This window comes from Caloenas nicobarica, chromosome 4 (genome assembly GCF_036013445.1).
Source record: "Caloenas nicobarica isolate bCalNic1 chromosome 4, bCalNic1.hap1, whole genome shotgun sequence".
Taxonomy (NCBI): domain Eukaryota; kingdom Metazoa; phylum Chordata; class Aves; order Columbiformes; family Columbidae; genus Caloenas; species Caloenas nicobarica.
The window spans coordinates 34,277,138-34,301,502 of NC_088248.1; the positions used below are offsets into that span (position 1 = coordinate 34,277,138).

Below are 24,365 nucleotides of genomic sequence, written 5' to 3' on the forward strand. Positions count from 1 at the left end.
TTAAAATTATGGAGTAGTCATTCTGTTGTGATGGAGGCACGTAAGAATCAAGAGCATGATTTCAGACCTGGGTAACTCTATAAAACGTGTTTTATGAATTTGCGTTTTAAATTGAACTTAACTTGCTCTCCGATATTCTGAAGTTCTTTGAATGATTCTTGTTTTCTGTGCTTATTTGGAAAGTGTTGTTTCCCTTCTGTGAGGACGCAGCTGTTAGCCATAATAGTCACACTCCAAAGCTACAGTAAAAATGTATATATTATAGATTGTATATGTTATAGATTGCAGTGTATCACTAATAACAAGCAAATCAAAGCCATAGTAGAAAAAGTGCAAATAAAACAAATACGGTAGTACACAATTTTCAAATTTAAGAGTACTGAGAAGGACACTTGCGCAGAAAAGACACCAGCAACCACAACGCCTTGCAACCCCTGATGACACTGGTTCCCACCCGTGCAGAAGCTGCAAACGGAAGCTCCTGCCCCTGCACAAACTGACATTTCTCGAAATCTAAATTCGTGCGGAGCTGCACGAAGAGGGGGAAACACCCCAGCCCCTCACCCCGCGACCCTGACGGCGGAACGTGCGGCAGCCGGGCAGTACGTGCCCCTCTCGCAGCCCGGCTGCAGCGCCGCACCACCAGCCACCGCCGCGCAAGGGCCGCGGAGCAAGCGGGGGCTCCGCGCCTCCCCCGCGCCGCCGCCCCCGCCCCCGCCGCGGCCCGAAGCCGCCCGCCCCGGCCCTGATTGGGCCCGCGGAGAGGCCCCTCCCGCCGGGCCCCCCCCCGCCCGCCCGGGCGGCCCCGCCGCCGCGCCCGCTCCCCAAATACACCTTTGCGGCGCCGGGGAGCGGCAGCGGCGCCCTGCCCAGAGCCCCTCCGTGGGGCTGCGCGGCTCGGGCAGCCCCCGCGCCATGGTGAGTGAGCGGCGCCTGAGGCGCGGAGCGGGGTGCGGAGCGGAGCGCGGAGCGGAGCGGAGCGGAGCGGGGCGGCGGGGACCCTGGACAGCGCTGGGACGGGGCGCCCGGCCGCGCCCGCGGGGCGCTCGGGGCAGCGCCGGGGTCGGGTCTCTCGGGCGGCCGTGCGATGTGCGGCTGAGCCGCGGGATCGGGGGGACGCGGGCAGCCCCCTCCCCTCAGCACCCCCAGCCCCGTTTGCAGCGTGCCCCGCGCCAAATATGGTCTTGAGCGAAATATGTCGCGATTCGGGGCTGCGAGCGACGTGGGAGCTCGCTGAGGTACTCGGGCGGCCTTTGTGCATTGTGAGGCTTTCTAAGAATTCGCGAACTGCTCGTGCCCGTCAAGCTAATTGAACCGTTCAGGCTGGTTTTACTGCATTATACTTAGGTAAGGTTTCTTATCTGGTGTTCAGGGTAATTCATATCATTGCACTTCATGAATTAGACACCAGCCTCATATTTAATCATATACTTGGTGCTCTAACAATAACTTCATTTTTGCATTTGTTATTATTTTTTTTTTCCTCTGGGAAGAATAAATGAAACCCCAAACTGTGTTACATTCATTATGATTGGCAGTTTACTTTTCTCAGTCGATTTTCTTAGCTCTGCTATTCCTTCTATTTTTTAAAGACTTCAGGCTTGTAATTCATTTTCTGAGTAAATAGAGTTGTTTCTGTGGCTGAAGTTCAGGGACCATTACTAGCCTAGGGCCTAGTAGTCCCTTTATAAAATCATGTCTATGTATGAATGTGAGACACTTGACAAGTTTTTCTCTTGGGTGTGAAGGAGTACTTTTATACATCTTGTGTACTTGCTCAAGCTTGATCTAATGCTCCTCCTAAAATGGCTTTGTCTTCAGAGCTGGTCACTTATCGTGTGTATGTAGTGAGATGGGTTTCTAAGTTCAAAGGATGAGCTAACAGGAAAAAAAGTCCTGAGGAAGGATGTGGTATTACTAAAAATGAGTATTGGGGTGAAATGGACTGTTAGTAATGCTGGATGTGGGCTGTGCACTTTCACTGGACTACAGGATACACTGTGCTGCTTACGGGTTGGTCTAAAGAGAAACGGTCAGACTTTTGATAGCTGAAATACTAGTAGGAAAAAAGAAATTTGTGTTCGCTCACATTTTCCATTGTGAAGTCTCAGAGTACAGAGTTACAGAGAAATGTAACAGAGCAATGTTTCTTAACAAATGTAAGAGTTTAATTATCTTTCTATGAATAGAACAAAGTGTTTTACTTATTTGGAAATGGTCTAATGTTATAGTTTTTCCTAAGACAAATGTCCCAATGGAGCCACTCCCTTTTCTTTTAGTTATGATTCAGATGAATTGTTTCCAAACCAGAGAAAGTAGGCACAAGGAAGCATACACTTTAGATCACATAAGTGGGTCTACTGCTTTTCTAGGGTTAGGAACAGAAGGTGGTGACAGCCCATGCTGGAAAGAGATTTCAGTAACAGACTGTTTTACATAATTAATCAGAATTTAAGCAATTTAAGCAACCAGAGAATGCGTGCAAATATGTTACAAATGCAAGCACGGGAAATTCTCTTTATTGTAGAGAAGTTTCTTGCTTGGATTGTGTTGCTCTGGGGCACCACATATGGCCATACGTTCCGCAGCTCTGATTACTATTCTCTTGCTTTGCCAGTAGCAAGAACCTTAAATGAACTAGGTGATTGTAAGGAAGCATGACGAATACTGTATTGGTGATGTAAGAGACTTTATGCTCCACATTCTCAGAAGAGAGAAGCAATTGCTGAAATCATGCTGGTCTAAAACACGCAGGAAAAGTAAGGAAGGAGAAAGAAGGAAATCACATCCTGAGATCTCTTGGCTGTATTTTTTTTTTCCGTGGACTTATGTAGCTTGTATTATGAGTCATGATAGTGCAAGATCATAAGCCAAACATTGGAAGAGAAAGTAAGGAATTTAGTTCTACACTGGGTTTTTACCCTTTTTTGACACTGCCAATAAAATGGCTCGCTACCCCCTCTCCCACTGGTTCACTTGCTGAGTATTCATTTAAATCATTCAATTAAGTTTTCGATGAACTGTTAAAAATGAGAAGTCAAGGTTAGTCTTTGATGCCATGTCCATAAAAGTAAGTACTAAAGTCTTGTATATTTGTCTTACTCTGATTAATGCTTTCTTTACAAAAATCTGTCTTTAACCATTCTATGACAGTCTGTTTCAAAACAACTCCCATAGTGAAATCAAAACATAAGTAAGAGTTTATAATAAAATATAATACTCAAAACATCATCAGCAGTCAAAACCTGGTTATATCACGTTATAAAAGGTAAAATATCACAGCCTTTATCAAGATAAATGCCTTCTGTTTGAAATTCTAAAAAAATACTGGGACTCAAAATAAGCAATCCAAGAAGGCAAGGTAGAGTTTATAGCAAATGCAGCTATTTTTTTTTTAAACTGAGTTGTTAAACCAAAAGATGTTGTAAATGATCCCTTAGTATTTTTTTTTTAAATAAAGCACGTCAGTAATCTAAGGAAACAGGCACAACATGCTAAATTATCAACAAGGAAATATGTATTAGAAGGTACTGGCCATATTTTGTATCTACTCTGTAGACAAGCAGCAAGTTTCCTTTTTTAATACAAACTTATTTATCTAAGAAAAGTTCAATATAAGTAAAAAGAAGTGTTTTGAATAGTTACTGGAAACTACAGGACATGTTTTAAGGAATTTAGTTGTAATGATATTTAGAAATCATTACATTTTAGCTTGCACATTTTATTTGCAAATGACAATTGAGCTGTGGAGAGCTGCCATTAGAGATTCTTTGCTGGAATTCCTCTCACATTTCGTACTATTTTCTTTTATAAGATCTTTATTGTCTATGTGTTTATTAAAATTCACTGCATTTATTTAGATGTTTAGCATTGCAATTAAGATTCTTAGCACTTGAAATTTAAATTAAGCCAAATCTCACATTTGACATTACTTTGAATACTCTTTTCAGCATGTTTTGAGCATCTGAGATATGGCCATAATAAGTATAATATATATTCTGCAAGTCTTGCATGACTAGTTGTACCAGGAGTAGAGATTCAATTTTACCATTGAATAGATATTAATATTTTTAAGTCAGTGATCAAGGCATAAGTCTTTGTTCAAGAAAGTAACACTGGTCAGGACAGAATATTAGTATCTACTTAATTTTAAAATTCCAATAGGACTTAAGCATGTGCATGAATGGGCTAGGACTTCTGGCTAGGGCTTCTAGCTAGGGCGTAAACAACAAATTTTTTTTTGTAATGAAGGCAGCAATATTTGCTAGAGACAGCAGGTTTTTTATTAGGTTTTTGCTTATAGAACCACCTGCTATGAAACACTTGAAAAGATCACGTTAATATCTCCAATGAAGCCTTTTACTTGTAACACTGGTATTGATTGCTACTCATTTGGCAACATGCTGTTCTCTGAGGTTTTTGGTTGTCCTGCTCAGCTGATGCCACTCTTAGCTCAGTGCTAGTGTTTCCTTGTCATTTTAGCTCCTCATTTGTGGATGCTTTTTTATTTTTGTAGATGCGGAGTCTGGAGCAAGCTGATATCTACTTCCTTTACGTATGAGCGCAGGTTTCACTGCTGTCAGTTCTGCTGCTTCATGAACTAAGTCAGAGCAAATATGTTCTCTAGGGATTAATTTTACTTCTTCACAGAGAGACCTCACCAAGTCCTGTTCTTTGCTTCAGACCTCAAATAAATTTGAGCTTCAGGGCTTCCATAGGCCTTCAGCCTTTGGGAGAATCTCACCTCATCAGAGAACGATATTCACTTCCACTTATATTTACTATTACACGATAGTTTTGTTAAGTGGAATCAATGCCCTTGCTAAGAATATTATTGCTTTCACATGTAACTGCGGGGTATTTTAACTAGCATTCACATTTGATTGAAATGCTCCCTTCTGGAGTTCAGACCCTCACCGCTAATTTAGGCACCCTCCTTGCTCATTGAACTCAGCTGAACTGTAGTAGCCATTATTCTTGATTTTACTGCTCTGACTCCTTAAATTAGTTCCTTTGTGTTGCTTAAAGCCAACTTGTGAATTGATTTTCTTCTTGCATATTGATACTAGAATAGCTGTTCCAAGAGAATGGTGCCCTGCTAGCAGAAGTATTCAAACAAACCACCTCTTCGTGCAAGTCAGCACCAGCAGGCTACTTTCTTACAGGCAGCACACTGAGCCTAGATGATAACCAAGTTGTGACCTTCTGTATTATTTCTGAGAGGGCACTTCTTTCAGAAGACCCCTGGTCTGTACCTCCTGTGCATACAGATCTGCCTGAAGGAGCACAGAATGCTACGCTCTCCCTGCTTGAGCGCCAAGGGCACGTGTTCTCTGCCCTAGCACAAGGAGGAAAATGCCAGAAGACTTGCATTCCAGCATAGGGCTGTGGGGCACGGAGCTGTCTGAAACCCTCTCTTGGGACTGTTTGGCTGTGCCTTGCACTTTACACGTGGCTATGCCCATTGATTGTTTCAGCTAAGTCCGTATAGGAAATCGGTCAGCTATGCAGTGGCTCAGGAAGAGAGCTTTGGTCGTGTGGCTTGGAGACTAGAAAGCAGGGTGTGTGCATCATCATGGAGGAGACTGGAATCAGTTCTGAGGAGTTTGTCAAGTGTCGTGGAATCTAACCCTTAGACAGCTATTTGTATTAGGGAGTTGCAGGGAATATCGCATCCAAGTCATCCAATTGTTTCAGTGTGAGTCAAATTTCTTACTATAAGGCAATGTGCTAAAATCCTTTCATTATTTTCTCCTCCACAAATGGAAATTGAAAGAAACAAACATTTATGAAGCTAGTCTTTTCCTCAGCCACATTTTAAGGTATTCAGAACAAAAATATATCACTCTTTTGGGGAAAGTATATTTTGTGGGAATCCTTCTGGTGTAATTGTAGAACATCAATGATTCCAGAGGATGTGGTAAAACTTATAGATTCTGTGATGCCACATACAGTAGTTTCTGCTAAGCTGTCCACTTTTAATGAATAATAGCACAGTTATTTTTGAGATGCCGGAAAAAGATTTCTCTATGGTATATAAGACAGGAGTGCGATAACTGCCTTTCTAATGCTGATCAACATAAATGTGTGTTTAATTTCATTGTAACCTTGCATTTCACTTGGCACTTGATACAGATGGAGATTGACAAGAGTTGTTCAGGGAAAGCTGATTTCCCTCCTCGGCAAATACAGAAACTCTTCACACATGAAAGAGCATTAGAAAAGGCTGACTACAATGGAAGAACACCTCAGCAAGATTTCCAGTCTGGTGCTTTGAAAAATTGGGATTTTACGTTTGCTCATAATTATTTCTGTGATTTGAAAACAGAAGACAATATACCCAGTTGCCATCTTCTGGTTAATAGGGAGGGGTGTCTGCTTATTAATAGCTGTGTGACTCCCTAGTACTAACTGCAGGCACCCTGGAGCCTAAAATACTCATTGCAATTCCTGTTTTAAATAGCATTGCTAAAAATGGCAAAATTTCCATGTCTTTGGAGAAAGCATGCATCAATCTAACTTTAATTTTTATTTTTATTTTTTTCCTCAAAACTGTCTTCATAGTTGTCTGTTTGCACTGATAAACTGAGAGTGCAAAACCACTTGTTTCATGCTGAGAAAAAATATTTGGTGGATTGATGAACTGTTCAAATTTTGGTGAAAATATAGACACTAGTCCAGAGAACTCACAAAGCATGTTTAGAGGTAGGATTTTAGAGTTTCCACAGGGGAAGGACGGTACAAAGGGAACGATAGTCTTGTGGCTTAAGAAACTTAGAAAGGCTTTTCGTCAATGTGGAACTGATTTTTTTTTTTTTTCCCTCAAAGTCAGGAAATCGTGACAGCAATAATTACAATTAATTTTAGATCAAATTAAATGCATATTTTGATACACTTAGAGCTTCTCAAACAGGTTGCATGATATTAATAAAACCAGCCAAGAGGAAATGCCTTTCCTATTAGCAATTACAGAGCCTTTAGATATGAGAGAAAGAAGTTAAACCTGGTGTGTGTTAGGCATGAAGCTATAGGGTGAGGACACCTTCCTTGTTCTGCTTTTATATAAAGTACCTACACCCTTTTATGGATCCTACCTGCAAAATCTATTTGAATTTCACTTGTAGAAATGTGCAAGCGTTTCAGTCCCATTTTTATTTTTAAAATCTCGCTGTAAATTTTGACAAGGTCCTTGACCTGACTTTTGTAAATGACTCAGATCTACTGAACTCCTGGCCAAAAACCTTCTGCCGCTGTGTTCAAGAGATCTGGATTCACTTCTTGGCTCAGCTGCAGTCTTTCTTTTGTGATCCCCAGCATGCCTTGTTTCCCCACTTCTGAAAGAGGCATCGTAACGCTTCCTTTCACATCCCATTTTTCTGTCTTAGTTATTTAGAGGGCAAACCCTTCAGGTCAGACATAATCTTTCACTGTGTATTTGTATATGGCCCTGATCTTAGTTTTGGCCTTCTGGGAAGTTAAAATAAATAATACACCTAGCAACAGCGATAAAGAAAAAGCAGAATGTAAGATAACATTGGCACAATTTCTCTGCTGAGCAACCTGCCCAAGGATGAACTCACCAGACAGAAGGTTAAATACTAGTATTTCCATTTAAGCAAAGGCTCCATAAGAATTTTCACATGTTGACAAAGTATCAGTCTCGCTGACTGAATGGTGGCCTACATGAATGCTACGAGGTAATAAAATAGTTTCCTTCCCAGACAAAAACATTTGGTTGTGTGGTGGCAATGAAATAGCATAGAGGAGACCAGTCTTTCAGCCAGAAGTTATGCATGGCTTGCAAAACATTTTGATGGGCTAATGAGGCAGAAACTATATTTGTAGTATGTTACCGAACATTTACAGCTGATCTGAAAATGAATATCAGCTCTGCACTTGCTCTGCATGTCACACGCTCCAGATCTGTGGGCGATGCAGCGTATTAGTCAACTATATGTGGGAAAAGTCATTGACCATAACAATAGTAAGTTTTAGAACGGCTTAGTCAAAGTTTGAAGTGTGCAACGATACCATGCTTGAGATGAGGTGGTGAGCATCATGAAAAAATAATTATTCTCTTAGAAGATCAGAGACTGGCACTAGTAAATAGCAGTAAAAAATGTTTTCAACTGTTGATTAATATAATATATGAACTGTAATTTCATTATATCTTCCAGTTTCTCTTTGAAAATACTATGATTTGCAGTTCTAAGCAATACTAAGTTCTAAGCAAAAATAGGTTTAAACAATAGATAGAGGGGACTTAAAAGTTAAAAGTATCTTTTCAAATAGACCTTGAAGCTGTGAAGAGTAAGGAGTACTGATGGAATACAGGATTATGACTTACATGTAGCAATAGCTAAAACAGAACTTCCATCCCTGCCCATGTTGTGGGCAGATTTTTGTTAGCAATAAATTGGAATGGGGAATAAATAAGATAAGAAAATGAAATTAGAGTAGTAGTGGCAGAAAAGCATTTAATGGGGTTGGTGTATTTAAAAAAAATACAGTTGGATTTTATTGCAGTTTTTGTAATGCACTGTATTGTAAATGGCTGATCTGTGAAATGCTGGAATAAATATGCAAAAAAGGTAGTGTTGCAAGTATTTATATAATATATTCTCGCTGTTTTCTTTCCCAACTGTTAATCTACAACCATGGAAAACCCTCATAATCTTTAGTAAAATATTAATAAATGTATTCAGATCTTTAATGCTAAACTTAGGTTTGATACCCTGTCTTTCAGCAAAGAAGCTGCATTACTTGGGAATGCAATCCTGTTGTCCATTTAATATATTATGGGGAGTGTGGGATTTAGATGCCTGCTATAAACAGAGTTGAAAACCCAGAGCAAAGGTTTACAACATGAATATTCTGCAAAGATACTTGTGATACTGTGAGTACTTCATTTCTCCATTGTCACAGGATACTTGTAAAGTTAGCGCTTTTGTCTCATTGGAACTTGCCAGGGACAAATATTTACAACAAATGTTACGAATTTTCAACACCACCTAAGCTGTAAGCAGAAACGTCAAAAGTTTCTGACCCCATGCAAAGGAAGACTATACACAGTGCAGCAAACTTTCCTCTGAATCTGCAAGATTCATGGTGCTTCCAGATACTCCAGAAGAACAACAGGCTTAAAAAAATATTGTCTTCATCTTGGCAGGAGAATCTTCATGACAGAGATACTACCTTTCTTTACCATTAAACTTAGGTCTCTGGTTATATCCTCGTGCTTCTCATTCTCTCCCTCTGCCTCGACTATACACATGGTGTCTCAGCCTTTTCATCGTGGAATTTCATAGATTTCTAGAAAAAGGGAGAACTTCCTATGTAGCATCCTCTTTCCATGCACATACATACACAAACGCAGAGGTGCAACCTATTATTTGTTACAAGATTTCTTTGATCAAGAACCCAGTTAAAAATAAATTTAACTTGCCAGTCAGAGGAGCATTTCTTTTCAGGATGATACTCAAATGACACTCAAAACCTATTTGAAGTACTCCTTTGAGTACATATGGCCTTGCTAGGGCCAGAATTGGATTTTGGTTCATTTTTAGGTTTTCTCCCACAGTTCACTGTCCAGTGTCTCTGCTATTTCACTTCTGAAAAGGCTGAACTGTTTTCTGTGCTGGCTTGGAGCTGCTATTCACAGCACCAGTATGCAATATAGCAAGTTGGAGACATCCTATTATCTGGCCTCATTTTTGAAATGAATGTTGTTTCCTAATATAATGAAGAAAACCCAAAACAAAACAAACAGGTGTTCAGTGGTGGATGCACATTTTACAGATTTAGAAAACAGCACAGACAGAGTGGTTGTTCTTTAGCATTTTGGTGAGAAATAGTACTTGAAGGGTCTTCAGTGTGGAACGGCTCCTACACTAAGAGTGAGTGTTATGATATCTGGGTAGTTTATCTATCATTGCACAAGCTGAAGTGTTGAGACAAAGATATTTAACAATTACATTTAATATTAGTTTTGGTTCTCAACCTAGTAAATCTGAGATGACCCCATTATCTCAGTAAAGGTGATGCAGCCGAGATCCTCAACAGTCCTTGGTGCCACTTGAGGGTTCAGATTTCAGCCTTCAAGGATGACTGGCACCTCATGTCCACTGCCCAGCTGTCATTTCCCCACGCCTACCTGCTGCTGCTTCTCTTTAACTGACTCTCTCATTTTGAGCCCCAGCCTGTAGAGCAAAATTCTTACGCTGTGTTCCTTGCTCATTTTGCCTGAAGACTGAAACCCAAAGACTCCCAGCACTGCAGCATAAATTGCCACACTGTGCACGAAGAACTGAGTGCCCTCACAGTTCCTTACCTTCTCTGGTGGCACAGCGGGAGGAGGCTATTGGTGGCTTGCAGCTGTCAGTGGTCGCTGACACGGGTGCAGTTCCACGCTGCCTCTCTGGGATGCATGTCAGGGCCTTCAGGGAAGCCAGGTAAGTGGTGCTTCCATCCTGGGATCTCAGACACCTGTGCAGCACTAACAGGTATCTCAGGAGGCCTGATGGAGAGAGGAAAGAGGTGCCTTATAGACCTGTTATAAAGGAGAAGTGTAATATCTTTACAAAATAAAATATGAAACTATGAAATCTTAAATCAGGAACAGTGCATATCTGGACTTTAACTTACAAATCAATGCCATTTATAACAAAATACTAGAAAATAACACGTGAAATGTCCAAGCCTAGAAAGTTTTTACTTCTTTATTAACATGGGGTAAATTCACCACACAATGCAGCAAAAGGTGTCTCATGCCCTGGCTCCTCTTAGATGCTAGTGAGGCAAAACACTGAAAGTAGAAATTGGGTCTTGGTAGCTGAATCAGGGTGATAAACACTTATCCTTCCTTAATTGTGCAACGGAGAGTAACATATAACCAACAGAGTTGGTTAAAACACAAGCTGTAACTACCACCAAAAAAAAATCCCATAAAATCTAGAATATTGCTGAAAAGCTCCTTGAAATTTTCATTTCAACATTTTCTATATGCTATGCTGACACATTACAGAAAAATTGTTTGCATGAGTACCCACCATACTTCAGTGGATTTGTTTGTAAAGAAAAAGCGATATATCAATAAGAGAACTGTCTGTGCCTTTGCAAATTGTTTTGTTCTATTACCCATGTTTTCCTTCTTTCTTATGTGTTTGGTTTTTTTTAATCCTCATGCCTTTCTACAGCCTTCCTCATCTACTTTATTCTGTTTTTTCCTCCTTGCTCCTTTATTCTGTCTGTATCTCCCTTCTGTCATTTTTCTTCCTCATATAAGAACAGCAGATACTGCAAAATAACACTACAATAAATGATAAAAACTATGCTATCTGAGAAATGGAGCAAAACTGTAATCCTTCAGACTTCAGTAAGAATACTGTGATGTTAACATCGTTGCAGTCAATGCAATTATACAGGTTGCGAGATGAAAAACCATGGGCAATTCTAGGTACTCTACATAGAATAACTCCAGGAAGATTACTCCGTGGTTCACACAATGCACAAAGTTCAAGTTCTGTATCACAGAAGCATATTGTGTATTAGTTTGAATGACAAACATATTTTTGGTAAGGGTTTTTCGTATGATTCTAGTCTTTTAGAAAATCCAAATCCTCTGGTGAAATCATTTTACTTGTTTTATTTAATTTACCTCCATATTTAAACCCTTAATGTGTACCTCAGTTGAGAGGGTGGTGGTTGGTACATCTGAGCAGAGATTCTGCATTGTGTTCTTTGTTAACCCTTTCTTGGACTTCCATTCCTCCAAATCTCTTAATCTGTTTAATCTCTTTTAATCTGAAATGCTTGCCACAGAAATCAGTGAATTTCAATAGAATTTACAAGCATTTCAAGACAAACATGTGCTTCTGTGCCAGTCTTTGCCTGGCACTAAAATATCCAGAACTGAAGCAGACACTAGAGTTTCAAAAAAGCTGGATGACATTATTTTTACTGTTGTGGGATTTAATATTCAAGTTTGCTATTGCTACAAGAAGCTGCAATTCAGCAGCTAATGCACTTGTATCAGTATAATGCATGGTTTGGAACATGCTAAATCTTTCTAAATGCATCTGATAAAACGGAGGGAGCAGCACTGAGGAAGGCTTCCACTGTTTTATGATTTTTTAGCTGTAAGGGTGGATCTTTTCTCTGTTGTTCAGCACTACTGAAGGTTTGGCAAAGCAACATATATGTCAAGTATTTTCCTTTGCCTCATGATCAATGCCTCAACAATCCTCTGATTTTCACTGAAATTATTATTAAAATAAGAAGCTACACTTTAATAATGGCTTGAGAAATTTCTTTGTAAAGGATCTCACATTTCTAGACCTGAATAACCTAGATTTCTGCTATAGTCTGTCTCACAGATTTCTTTTGTTTTTAAATAAAGTGTCAAAGCTGAACAACCACCCATAAATATTTTCAGCTTATTTTTCCACAGGACTACATTGTCACCTCAGTCTTTACATCAATCTGCCACCAAGGACAAGGGGAAGTTCCACATGCAGAATATGTTGTGAATAGGGCAGTTATCTGTGAGTTAGATTTGCATGCCGCCTTCTCCCTCTTGCTGTCATTTGCATGTGTTGACTTTTCCTGTGCAAAAGTAATCTGAGAAACATTCCATGGAATTTGAATTTTTTTCACATGCTTAAAAGAGAAGTAGAATAAATGGAACAGAAAGATTTAAAAGATCTGTAGCTGTGATAACTCCTGCAGTTGCACTGGAGACAATAATAAGCATCACAGAGTGAATGTTGTACAGGAAGCCAAAATCTGCCTCTTGATTTATTTAAGTTTTGGTTTTGTTACAGAGGTGGTAGACACGAACAGCAGGCTAGTATTATTCATTAAGTGCGTATTTACTGTGATTAACTAACAACATTAATTTGTCTTAATATAACATGTGCAAGCTCAGTATTTCACAAAACATCTCACCTTTGCTTCATCATTTTAGTGAAAAAAAGAAGCCTGTGTTTTTAAGGACAATATAAATTATTTACCATATTTACCTAGCTTTCTTTGCTTTAAATGCGTATCTGCTGTATTTTCCAGAAAAGTATTAGGGAGCAACTAAGTGATAACAGGGAAATTAGTATTCTAACGTAATCCTAGAGCATTCAGTCTCACAGGATGTGGCGATAGCCTTTGGAACTGTGCTTTATAAAGGTAAGATCCATTGCTTTTGTGTGCTCAAATCTTGCTTAAAAAAAAGCAGATTTTGAAAGGGGTGGGCTGTGAATAGGCCAATCAGCAAAATAAAAGAAAATGAAGGTACTAATTTACAATCCACATGGCCAAATCAGCGATTTTGTTTATTTTAAACATGTTTTGTAGCAGCAGCCATCTGTAAGCATTTAATCAAGAAGGAAGATGCCTGCTGGTCCTACCTAGCAGATACCATGGAAGAGAACAATTAGGAAAGTAGCCGATTTCTCCTTTTCTTCAGAGCTGCTTTCTTTCCTGTTCGCTCTAGTTAAAGCGAAATCAGTAGCTGCATGATAGCTGTGAAAACACCTCTTAAACCACTTATTCTGGCTGAATACAGCTCTTCAATCAAGATATTTTTCCCTATCAGAAAAATTACAAGGACATGACCTCACTGCTGCAGGATAAACCATTTTCACTGATTAGAAGTTCCTGTTATTAGCTTCCCATGCATAGTATTTAACTTTTCCAGAATCTCAAATGACCTTAGTTCTGTGTTTACCATCACATATGCACGTCTACCTGAAAAAAACCCAAACTGAAAAAAGCCAAGGTCATATTTTACTTCCAAAATATGAAGACATGCAAATCAGTATTTCTGTGACAGCGGTCACAGATCTGTTAGGTTTAATCCTATCCCTTCTATAACCAGAAACCTGCTATTGACTTCGATGGGAGTTGTCATGAGTGTGTAACTAGGAATAAATTGAAAAGTAGTTGTCAGTGATTTTCAGTGCAAAAATGATTTTGTAGACATTGTAAACAGAAGTGGCAGCTGGCACCTAGTCAGAAAACTCTGCACTTGAAATCTACTAATAAAACACTTTGCTTTCTACAGACCTAATTTTCAAACAGTTCTCTAAGATCTACAGAGTTCAGGGAAACTTTCAGTACTCCATTATTTATAAAACTTGCTGTTCATTATAATTTAAAGCTGTGAACACAAAGGGAATATTTAACCATATGTGCTGTCATAAGACACTACAATCAGTGTTTTATATTGCTCTACAATACTCCGCTATCTTTGGGAAAACAATAATGGTATTTATGCAAACTTGTGTGTCAGTTGTGTAATCAAATACTCACATTCAACTTCGGTTTGATGAGTACGTGCATGCACAAGTCTCAGCGAGATAAGTGTCTTTGGAAAAGTAGGAGAATTATTTTATTGTCTCCGAAGATGCTTCACAGTTAATCCAGACCATGGTTCTCAAATGAGAAGTTACTTAATTTGTTACAAATTTGGAAATTTTAGAATCATAGAATCTGAATCATTTAAGTTGGAAAAGACCTTTAAGATCATCAAGTCCAACTGTTAACCTAACACTGCGAAGTCCACCACTAAACCATGTCTCTAAGTGCCATGTCTACACATCTTTTAAATACCTCCAGGGATGGTGCCTCCACCACTTCCCTGGGCAGCCTGTTCCAATGCCTGACAACTCTTTCTGTGAAGAAATGTTTCCTAATATCCAAACTAAAGTTCCTCTGGTGCAACTAAAGGGCATTTCCTCTTGTTCTATGGCTCATTACTTGAGACCAACACCCTCCATGCTACAACCTCCTTTCAGGTAGTTGTAGACAGCAATAAGGTCTCCCCTCAGCCTCCTTTTCTCCAGGCTTAACAGCCCCAGTTCCCTCAGCCGCTCCTCATCAGACTTGTGTTCCAGGCCCCTCACCAGCTTCGTTGCCCTTCTCTGCACTCTCTCCAGCACCTCAATGTTTTTCCTGTAGTGAGGGACCCAAAACTGAACACAGGATTCGAGCTGCGGCCTCACCAGTGCTGAGTGCAGGGGGGTGATCACTGCCCTAGTCCTGCTGGCCACACTATTCCTGATACAAGCCAGGATGCTGTTGGCCTTTTGGGCCACCTGGGCACACTGCTGGCTCATGTTCAGCCGGCTGTCAATCAACACCCCCAGATCCCTTTCCACCAGGCAGCTTTCCAGCCACTCTTCTCCAAGCCTATAGTGTTGCTTGGGGTTGTTACGACCCAAGTGCAGGACCCAGTCCAGTTTAAACAGTTTGTTATTTCATTTATTATAGAATATGCAGCTGTCCTGGATGATAAATGCTAGCTAAAGATTTCAGTGACAAATACTACGAGATAAAAAGTTCCTCGGTTTCACTTTTAATAGCAATCATAAGTACAATACTGTTTTATTTCTTTGCTCTGAAAAATTGTTCTATGAGCTAAATAAAAATCAGGTTTTGCAGACGTTCGAAGTTAGAGGTCTGCTTAAATGAGTAATGTTATATGCATTTGTATCTGGAAAGAATCAATAAGCACAATTGACCATTACTTCATATTCTAGAACCACAGCAGTTCTCTTTATGTGGATTCTAATTTACATTCCATTGGCTTCTAGCAAGACTTTGATCTTTACATTTAACTGCTGCTAACTATCATGAACACCACCTCCTCAGGACAAGTTTTGGTTCTTAAAAAGAAGTTGTTCTGAAGACATGCATTTATTTCTTAGCTTTCCTCTTATGATTTACATGAAAGTATTGTACTTTTGTGGACTGCAAATACAGATTAAATGCTAAATTTAAAATATATTCCTTTAAAGTGTGAGAATAGTTTCCAGACACTTTGGATTGGTTTTGCTTGTCCTCACTGCAGCACCTCTTCTGTTCCAATTGCTTCCTCATCTGGCTACCCAGATCAGTTGAGGTGTCATCGGTTCTGTCTATTCAATATCAGGATTTCTCAAGAAAAAAAAAAAAGTAATGTATCATTGTTACATATAGCAGGTTCTTTCTAGTGCCTGTGAGGTATGTTTAGCTCTGTCTCAGGAAAAACGCCTGTGAGCTGTGAACCTCAAGAGCTCCGGCAGTGGATGGAGGCCCGGGTTTTCAGGGGCAGCATCTCCATCGTGAGTTGCTCGGCTGGTGTCACGATGCCTGGGACCAGGGCTGAGGGTGCAAGGATGTCCCACGGCCGAGGGATGCTGTTTCTGCTGTTCCTGCCTGAGCGCGTGATGGGGGGAGCAGAGAATCGGGTGCTGTGGGGCTGCCCGCTGGGCTGGCTATGGAGTGTTTGCACAGATCGGCTTTGACTCACAGGAACTGAGAATATTTTTCCCACGCTATCTTCTTCTCAGCATGCCTCCCTGTTATTTGGTCCGAGCGTTGGGAAAATATTTACCTTATGAAAGTACATATGATAGTTAAAATGACAAATATATATTTTATAAGTAACATTTGGGAATCGGTCCTTCCTTTAGCTACATGCCAAAACATGGGTGTAGTAATTAGGGTTCCTTCTGTGCCTTTAATTGAAACCAGAGATGTGGCTGCAATATAACTTTCACATCTGGAGTCTGGGCTACTCTCAGGGCTATATTTGAATCCTGGGTTTTGCTTCAGACCATGAAATGAGTCAATCACAAAGTCAGTATCAGAAATTCAGTGATACTTTAAATCTAGGGTTTTTTCCTGTCTTCAAGAACACTGGCTTCAATATCAAGGTATAGAGCTTGTTATTACACAAATGCTAATATTTTAGAACGGCAGAAATGTCTGTCTCGTAGTGACCTTAAAATGAGACATATTAGCAGTTTTGAAGTTTACTTACTCCATGAAACTTATTTTCTGCTGATTACAATAGTGACAAGATGGAAAAGGATATAACTTATTTTCTTCATCTCCTGTCTTGGTAGCTGTCTAGTGTTGCAGTAATACAGATCACAATCTATTCGACATGGACCACAGAAGGAACACTTCATTGCGTTTCTCTGTTTTTTAAAACCCTTCATAAAGAAAATAGGTAGAAAGGTGAGGAAATTCCACATTATGTGGGGACAAAGCATTTCTTGTAAGCAAAGTCTAGATTTTTAGCTTACCCTAAGCAGTCACATAGGACAATCACTGGGATGAGTTACTAAAATGGTTGGACTGTTAAAATAATAACAGATTGCTGTCTTGTATTATTTTATCATAGTCACTTTACTACCTTGTATGTAGCTTGGTAATCACTGCGGTCCCACTAGATAATTCAGTAAGTGTTGTGGTGTGCTGTGGTATTTCCTTACTACCAAAAATATGCTGTCACTTACGGAGAAGTTTCAAGCATACTCGGATATAGCCTCAAACAGAGCTACGTCTGGCAGTAAAGACACTGGAATTGGGTTTGGTCAGCACACAATGGCAATTAGTGCTCTGGAGTGAAAAATGAAAGGGCTACTCTAAAGGGCTCTGGGGTACAGCCAGATCAGAACAAGGGATGAATTGTCAGAAAGAAGGGTGGAAGTTTAGGGGAACAAGCAGAAAGTTAATGCCTGACAAAGTGTATTCCTTTTGAGTGCTAGAGTGGAATCTGAGATTGCTGAATCTGGTAATTTCTTGGGTACCATTAAATTATTGTGAAGTTCTCTGTCAAAGATCATGTTTCATCCTGATGTACGGAGAGGATAACAACCTTTCCATCAGTTATTGCCTTTGGTCAAGTAAGAAAAATCAGTGCTGTAAAAAAGTCTAGAATCTTTCTGGAGAAAAATGATACTACTTTGTAGTAGGATAAGTAAAGCTAGTATCTACACAGGGGTGGTAATGATTTAGGATTGAATGGTCACCTATATTACAGATTTCCTAGAGCTCAAGTCCTTGGTTTTGCAATTTTCTTTTCATAAAGTTATATTATTTATGCAATTTGGTCTGATCAATATTTTAATTACATTCGTGTTGCTGCTGCAGATTTAGGTATCCTATCCCTACTGTGCACTTTACCTAACATGCAAGTTACACATGATATGGTTTTTAAACTATTCTTATGTGATGACACAGTTAATGCTGAGCTACGTTAGCAAATGTATTCACTGCGTTAACATCAGGACCAAATTACTGGAAAGGGGTAAATGAGGCATCTTCAAATGCCTCAAACATCATCCCCACTGACAGGGGAGATGCTGGACAACGTCTCACTCCTCTTCACAAGGACACATCTTTTCGAAGATGTCCTCTATCTAAGTCAACAATTGGCACTTTTCTGTTAGATATGATTCACTACCACTTAGAAATTGTAAACAGGTTTGCCTGGCTCCCCCAGTTACTTACATCTTGTGCTCTCCAAAGCAGCAATAGACCCAAACAAATTAAGGTTTTGAAAGTGTGTGCACTCTGAACATGTTTAAGTTAACAATGAAGCAGCCAAAGAAAGCTTATTTATTTGTACAGGATTTAACAAGATTAATAAATACTTTAACTTCTTAAAATATTAACTTATACATTGATGCAGACTTGAGCAATTTCCTCTGAGTATTTTAGAACCCTCCCTAAAATCCTTGGAAACTGACAAATCACCAGGGCTTTCATTCTGTTGCTACACACAGCACTTGAATTAGAAAAAGTGAAGTGCAGATATTGCACTTCAGATTAATAAAACAAAATGATAGGATTTAGTTATTTTCCCTGTGTTTGTCTGCTGACAGGCACAACACAGTGAGCTGCTACTGATAGGGTGATGGGTACTGACCTGTCTTGCTAGAAGCCGGTTGTGTTTTTCTGGTGCATAAAAGAAGCAGTTCCTGCCTTGCTCTGTGCAGAGCTCTGCTGACTGGCATGAGGCAAAAAGCTGTGATTTCTGAATCCCTCAGAGATCAGAGCTCAAGGGGAATCACAAGCCTCCATTTTACATAAAGACAAGTCAGAAGTTAACAGCTGCTTCTCCTGAGGCAACGTCTCCCAGACCACACTGAACCCCTGCAGTTCACCTAACAAAGTGACATGGATGATTAAAAATTTAAAAAAATGACATTATAGCACAATACCATATTCTGTCCTAGTCTGAGCAGAGGAATCTGCTCATAAGAAGAAAAACACATTTAATGTTGCTTCTAATTTTTGACCCGTGTCCATAAAGTAAGATCATAACCCAACTTTAGCTACTGCTAACAAGTGGAATTGCTTAATTCTTATAAATGGCTGTGTTAATATTAGAGAGTTTTACTGTATGATTGATTCATTGCACTGTATTTCATGCCATTGTCAAGAAAATGTTTTAGCAGAGGAAAATATTCAGAAGCAACTAGTACAAATAAGCATACAGGAAGGCATTTTGGCTGTAAGACAAGTATAGATGTAAATATACAATGAAATGTTTGCACAAAGCATTTTAAGTTATTCTGCTCCTATGACTATACTATGTACAGTCATCTTAGTTTTTCTGAATGGCACAGTGCCATGTTGCATTCAGGCAGACATGGAATAAATTGGCTACTCGTAGTTTGATCTCACAGCAGATGATTTAGTTTTAATTTTCAATTTACTTCCCAAGGTAAATATGACAGCAATTAATATGGCAGAGACGGAGAATTCACATTAAACATTGCTGCTCCCCTGGGATGAGCTCTCTCAAAGCATGTTTGGAGAGAAATTAAAACCAGAAACTTTTCCCATGTTTCCTGATGTTTCTTATTTTTTTATTATGGGCAGAAAATGTCTTTAAACATTGTGAACAATGGGAGGGCTGGTGTTCCTCAATCTTGAAACACATCTGCAAATGTTTCACTTAACCTATGATGTGTGCCATCTCCTCATACCTTTTCAAGGTCCCTTATACTGCTGAAATTCCTTCTGTAAACACTGCAATAGCAATTTATTATCTTTTTCCTGTCAGACCTTTAAAATCACTGTCTAATTACTGCGTGAGACAGGTTTTCCTATAACATAATAGACTTTTTTCTGAATTTTACTTATATTACCACATGCAAACTTGATGTTTTAATAAAGGAAGACCTAGTATATGCATGGGTTCTTTCAGTATTTGAGTAATGGAATTAGGTTTTCCACTTTGTTTCTTTAAAGATGTGATTCAGAGAGTCTTGTCATTGCAGAGGTCAGGAAGAGAGTCTGGAATTGGTGAGTGTTTGAAAATTGTTATGCCTATTAAGTTGACTTTAAACTGCAATATATGTTATCAAAGAACCATCCCACTTTTTTCTGGGAAAACAAGAACTTCAGGGTACTTAGCAAATAGTTCTGCAGGAAACTTTCTTTAGGAACTCTATCATCATTACTTGGAATTTAAAGATCTGTACATTAATGATACTGGTTTTGTACAACAGTGTTATTACTAGAAACATTGTGGATCTCCACTTTCCTGCAGATCAATAATGATTTTTTCATAAATAGCAATTGGCAGGAGCCCAAGATCATGTTTAGAGCAAGGGCACAGATTCCAGTCCCTGCCAGGGGTGGAAGAGGCTGAATGTGAGTGTCCTGCAGCCCAAAGGATGGTGGGCTGCATTGCAAAAAGCAGGTGCAGACCCAGTAGCTGCGTGTCCAGCAGCTTTGTTGACTCAGGCACCTTCACATCTGTGCCCACTTTGCCCCTGAATAAGTCCTGGCCCATGATCGTCTAGGACCTCTCCTTCCCACCTGGCAGCTTCTGGAGACTTCAGGTTTTCCAGGTGTAAAAGAATGGCACTGCTTCCTTCACAGAGCTGATTCTACCTGCTTGGGTATTTTTCCTACCACATCAAATGTAATTTAAGTAAAATACAATATGCTAGCATGGAAGTGAACCCTCAAATAATTCCAAATTATTGTCTTGTAGAAACAGAGAAGTAGTTTCAGCAGCAGGAAAAAAAAGAACCAACACCAAAACTACTGGTAATTGCTGAAGGTCATCCACTTCCTTTGTTCTCGGTTAGTGCAAATGCAGTAAATATTTGCTGGTATCTAGTTTAGCCATTAATTCAGTCTGACATTCTTCACAGAGAGACAAACATTTGGGTGGGTTTGTTTGTTTGTTCGTTTGTTCTTAATAGCAGCGCATATAGATGCAGTATTACATTCACTGGGAGATGTTTTAAATGTTTTATTATCTGTTTTTTCACAAAAATACATTTCAGGTTTTTTTTTCTTCCAAAATGCTAGTATACTTGGTTTAAAAAGTTTTAGTAGTCTTATTTTATAAATTCAAGTTTTACCTTGAAATGTAAGGCCCAAATTCAGCAAAGGCCATGAGTATATGTGATTAAGATCCATCAAAGCCACAAATTTTTTTATCCTTTGACAATTGTGCATATATACATTTATGCAACTGTTTTTCTTAACAGTTTCTTTCAGTACTGTCACTGTTTAATTGCAGGGGGACAATAAACAGTGGCAGATGCTTTGTTAACCCCCTCCCCTTTCCCCTCTCCCCTCCGCCCCCTCCCCACCCCCACCAAGGAAAGGCAATAGGAGGGCAAAGAGAGGCAAAGAGAGAGAGGACTTGCAAGTTGGAAAAAGTTAAAAATGTTTTACTAATGCTACTAATAAAATAGAGAAAATAATACAAAATATATAAAACCAATCTTGAATTTCCCGGCTCCGCACTGCTTCAGCAGATGCAGGGCAGGCACCCGAAAGTCCTGGGTTGGACTCCACAGCAAACTGGAACTGGATTCAGGGATGCAGGGTCTGTCACTAGGCCTCAGATCACAGGGACGGCAGACAGGGTCCTCTCCAGGTGCCGGCCATAGTCGAAGAGAGCGAGACCATCGTGATCTCCCACCTTTATATGATGTATGACATGGATGGGATGGAATACTTAGTTGGTCAGTTTTTGTCACCTGTTCAGTTCACCCCTCCTTGCAAATACAGGACGTGCATTCACATCAGCAACCTTGCGTACCATTGCTATGTCTGGAAAAACATGTATCCAACTTCAGAAAAGTGCAGTTATTTAGAAGAACTTAGCTGAAAGAAAAATTCACGAAAAGAGAAACTGGTCTCATTTTTAACAAAACCAGGACAAGTACACAGATCAGTCTAACTTCAGAAAATGTGGTTCTTTTCTGCTTCTCTTTTTTAGTGAAGTGATACAAGGTTACATAATGGCTCCTGAATAAAAATACTTTTACATATATATATAACAATGAATACATTATGAAGTATTGTGTGTATTTCTATATTGAGAACGTGGTTCTGGCTTGAATTTTTTCACTGCCTCATTTGCTACACAACAGTATTAAATAAAAAAAAAAGCATTACTGATATATATGCAGTAGACACAAATGAGTTCTGTGTAAAATCTCAAATCAGAAATATGGAATGTCATGCAAACATTCTTCAGCCGCTTGTTCTTAGCACTGTGTTTATTGATTCTTAATGCTTTAATAATATTGATAGATGTCCCCTAGAAGCTGGCCTGACACCATCAGTATTACAGTATACTTTAAAAGGGCCTTTTCCGCCAAATGTATTTTTTCGGCAGCAGGTTCAGCCAAAGCAGGTTCTGCCCATTCCTCCTCTCCTCCGTGCCGCTTGTGCTGGGTCTGCAGCCCCCTCTGCCGCACCGTTCATTCCAGCTGTTTCAAAAGAAGCAGCTGATAACCTGCACCAGGGAATTAGTTATTTTTAACCCCGGTACAGTTGCTGTGTGACTCTAAAAGCCCTTTGGGTGTCTCAGGGGCAGAAATAAGCAGTGTGGTCTGCAGGCTGATTAAAGCCATAGTACCTCTGAAATAAAGTGTCATTGTACTGTATCTCCAGAGAGAGAAGTGTGATACTTCGGCTGCTTCCAGAGTCGCCAAAAGCTCTCAAGGATTACCTTGTTGGAGTATTGTATGAGGATGAGAGGATCTGATTCAATGAGATCCAGTCGATAGAAAACGAAGCCCTTAAGGGAAGAGCCTTTTTCACATTAAGTCTTACTGAAATAAATGTAACAAACAGGGAACAATTATTAACATTAAAATTTCAGCCCCTTTTTTAATGTGTTATTTGAAAGATATCACCTTCAAAAACGTAAAAATCGCTCAGTGTTTCCAAGCAACTACATCAGCTATGTGGTCAAATGCCCATGATGTTATTTGTCCCCGGCCATGGCTTTTCCACAAGGTGCTAATCTTTGGTCTTGGATGGTTTGCTGTTCCAAAAGTGCAAGTACTAACTTCAGTCATACATTTCTCTGTCATAAAAAGGATATCTTGGGCATCAAGTAAATTGAGATTTAAGTATCCCCAACAAATCAGTATCATTGTGCCGCATCAGGTAGTTTTTAATAGCTGCTTATGAAGAATTAAAAAGTTTTTTTGTATTAGAATTCTGCTCTTTATTCTTTTAGAAACCTCATCCATCAATGTGACCCAAGATACATCAGATAAAACAACTCCTCTGCCTTAATCTCTAGAGCCCCAGTTCAGCCAAGAATTTAACCATGCACGCAGCTTTATGTTACCTGAAGCACCGAAGTCAGGAGGGATTACATGCTTAAAATGGCACATGAGCCTCAGTGCTCTCTTGAGCAAGATCCTAGAAAAGCCATTATTTTAATGCACATATGATCAAACCGTCACGTCACAGGAATTTGAAAGACAACATAAATGTTTTTAATTTCTTTTTCATGTCTTCTTGTTTCGTAGGGGCACACATTTGTTCCTGTGGTGATTTATAGCTACCAATAATCTTCCACAGTGGTTGCCTTATCTGCTATTCTGGCATCTTCTGCTCTTGTTAGTAAACAGAACTATTAAACACAAAGCCAAGTACTGTTAATCTGAAGAGAGACACTTTGTACAGTATGTTCTGTACAAAACTGAAAGACTTGAAGATCACAGGAGAATGTCCTTTCTCCCTGCTGCCTCAAAGTCCCATTACTGAGGACCATGACAAGGACTGCACAGAAAACAACTCTAGAGCTGCTTTGCCCATCTGCAAAGAAGTCCATGAAAAAGATGCTCACGGAAATCTTCCACAAAGGAAAACGAGCAGAAGTAAAGTGTACCTGCACACATTAACTGAAAGCATCTGCAAACTACTCTTTCCTGAGGTAAATAGATACTGCATAATAATAATAATTTAATAGCATTTACTTATAAATATTAAAAAAGTATTTTATACACTCCTTTAGGTGTAAGCCTTTCAAAAGTTGCTTTCGCTTCAAAGTTTGTGTTCTTATGTAGTTCTGCATAGTTTATATCCTCATTTCATCCTCTTCCATTCCTTCTGGATACAATTTTGCCACAATCAGTTTTGCATATTTTAACACCATCGCTTATTTCCCTATATTTTTGCCTTGTATTTGCAACCTTCCACTGATCATTTTAATTGTTCCTTTTAAATCCATGTATTTCTGTAGCAATTTTTAAACGTAGAGTTACAGTTAGAGAAACTCTGTCTCGTTACCTAATTATGTTAATTATGTGGTCACCTCATCA

General features: G+C 39.5%; 1 protein-coding gene across 3 annotated transcripts in view; it reads left to right on the plus strand.

Annotated features, from left to right (window-relative positions):
• The first annotated feature begins 844 nt into the window (after positions 1-844).
• The window catches only part of GUCY1A1 (guanylate cyclase 1 soluble subunit alpha 1), a 36,919-nt gene continuing 13,398 nt past the window's right edge, over positions 845-24,365 (plus strand). Inside the window, exons 1-2 of one of the 3 annotated variants that reach the window (XM_065633429.1) lie at positions 845-918; positions 23,571-23,977. In XM_065633429.1, the coding sequence (XP_065489501.1) occupies positions 23,729-23,977 (249 nt within the window). In that variant the 5' untranslated portion in view covers positions 845-918; positions 23,571-23,728. Of the gene's footprint in view, positions 919-1,276; positions 1,348-20,775; positions 20,866-23,570; positions 23,978-24,365 lie in introns of those variants that run through there. The other 2 variants (XM_065633430.1, XM_065633431.1) reach the window with 2 other exon arrangements.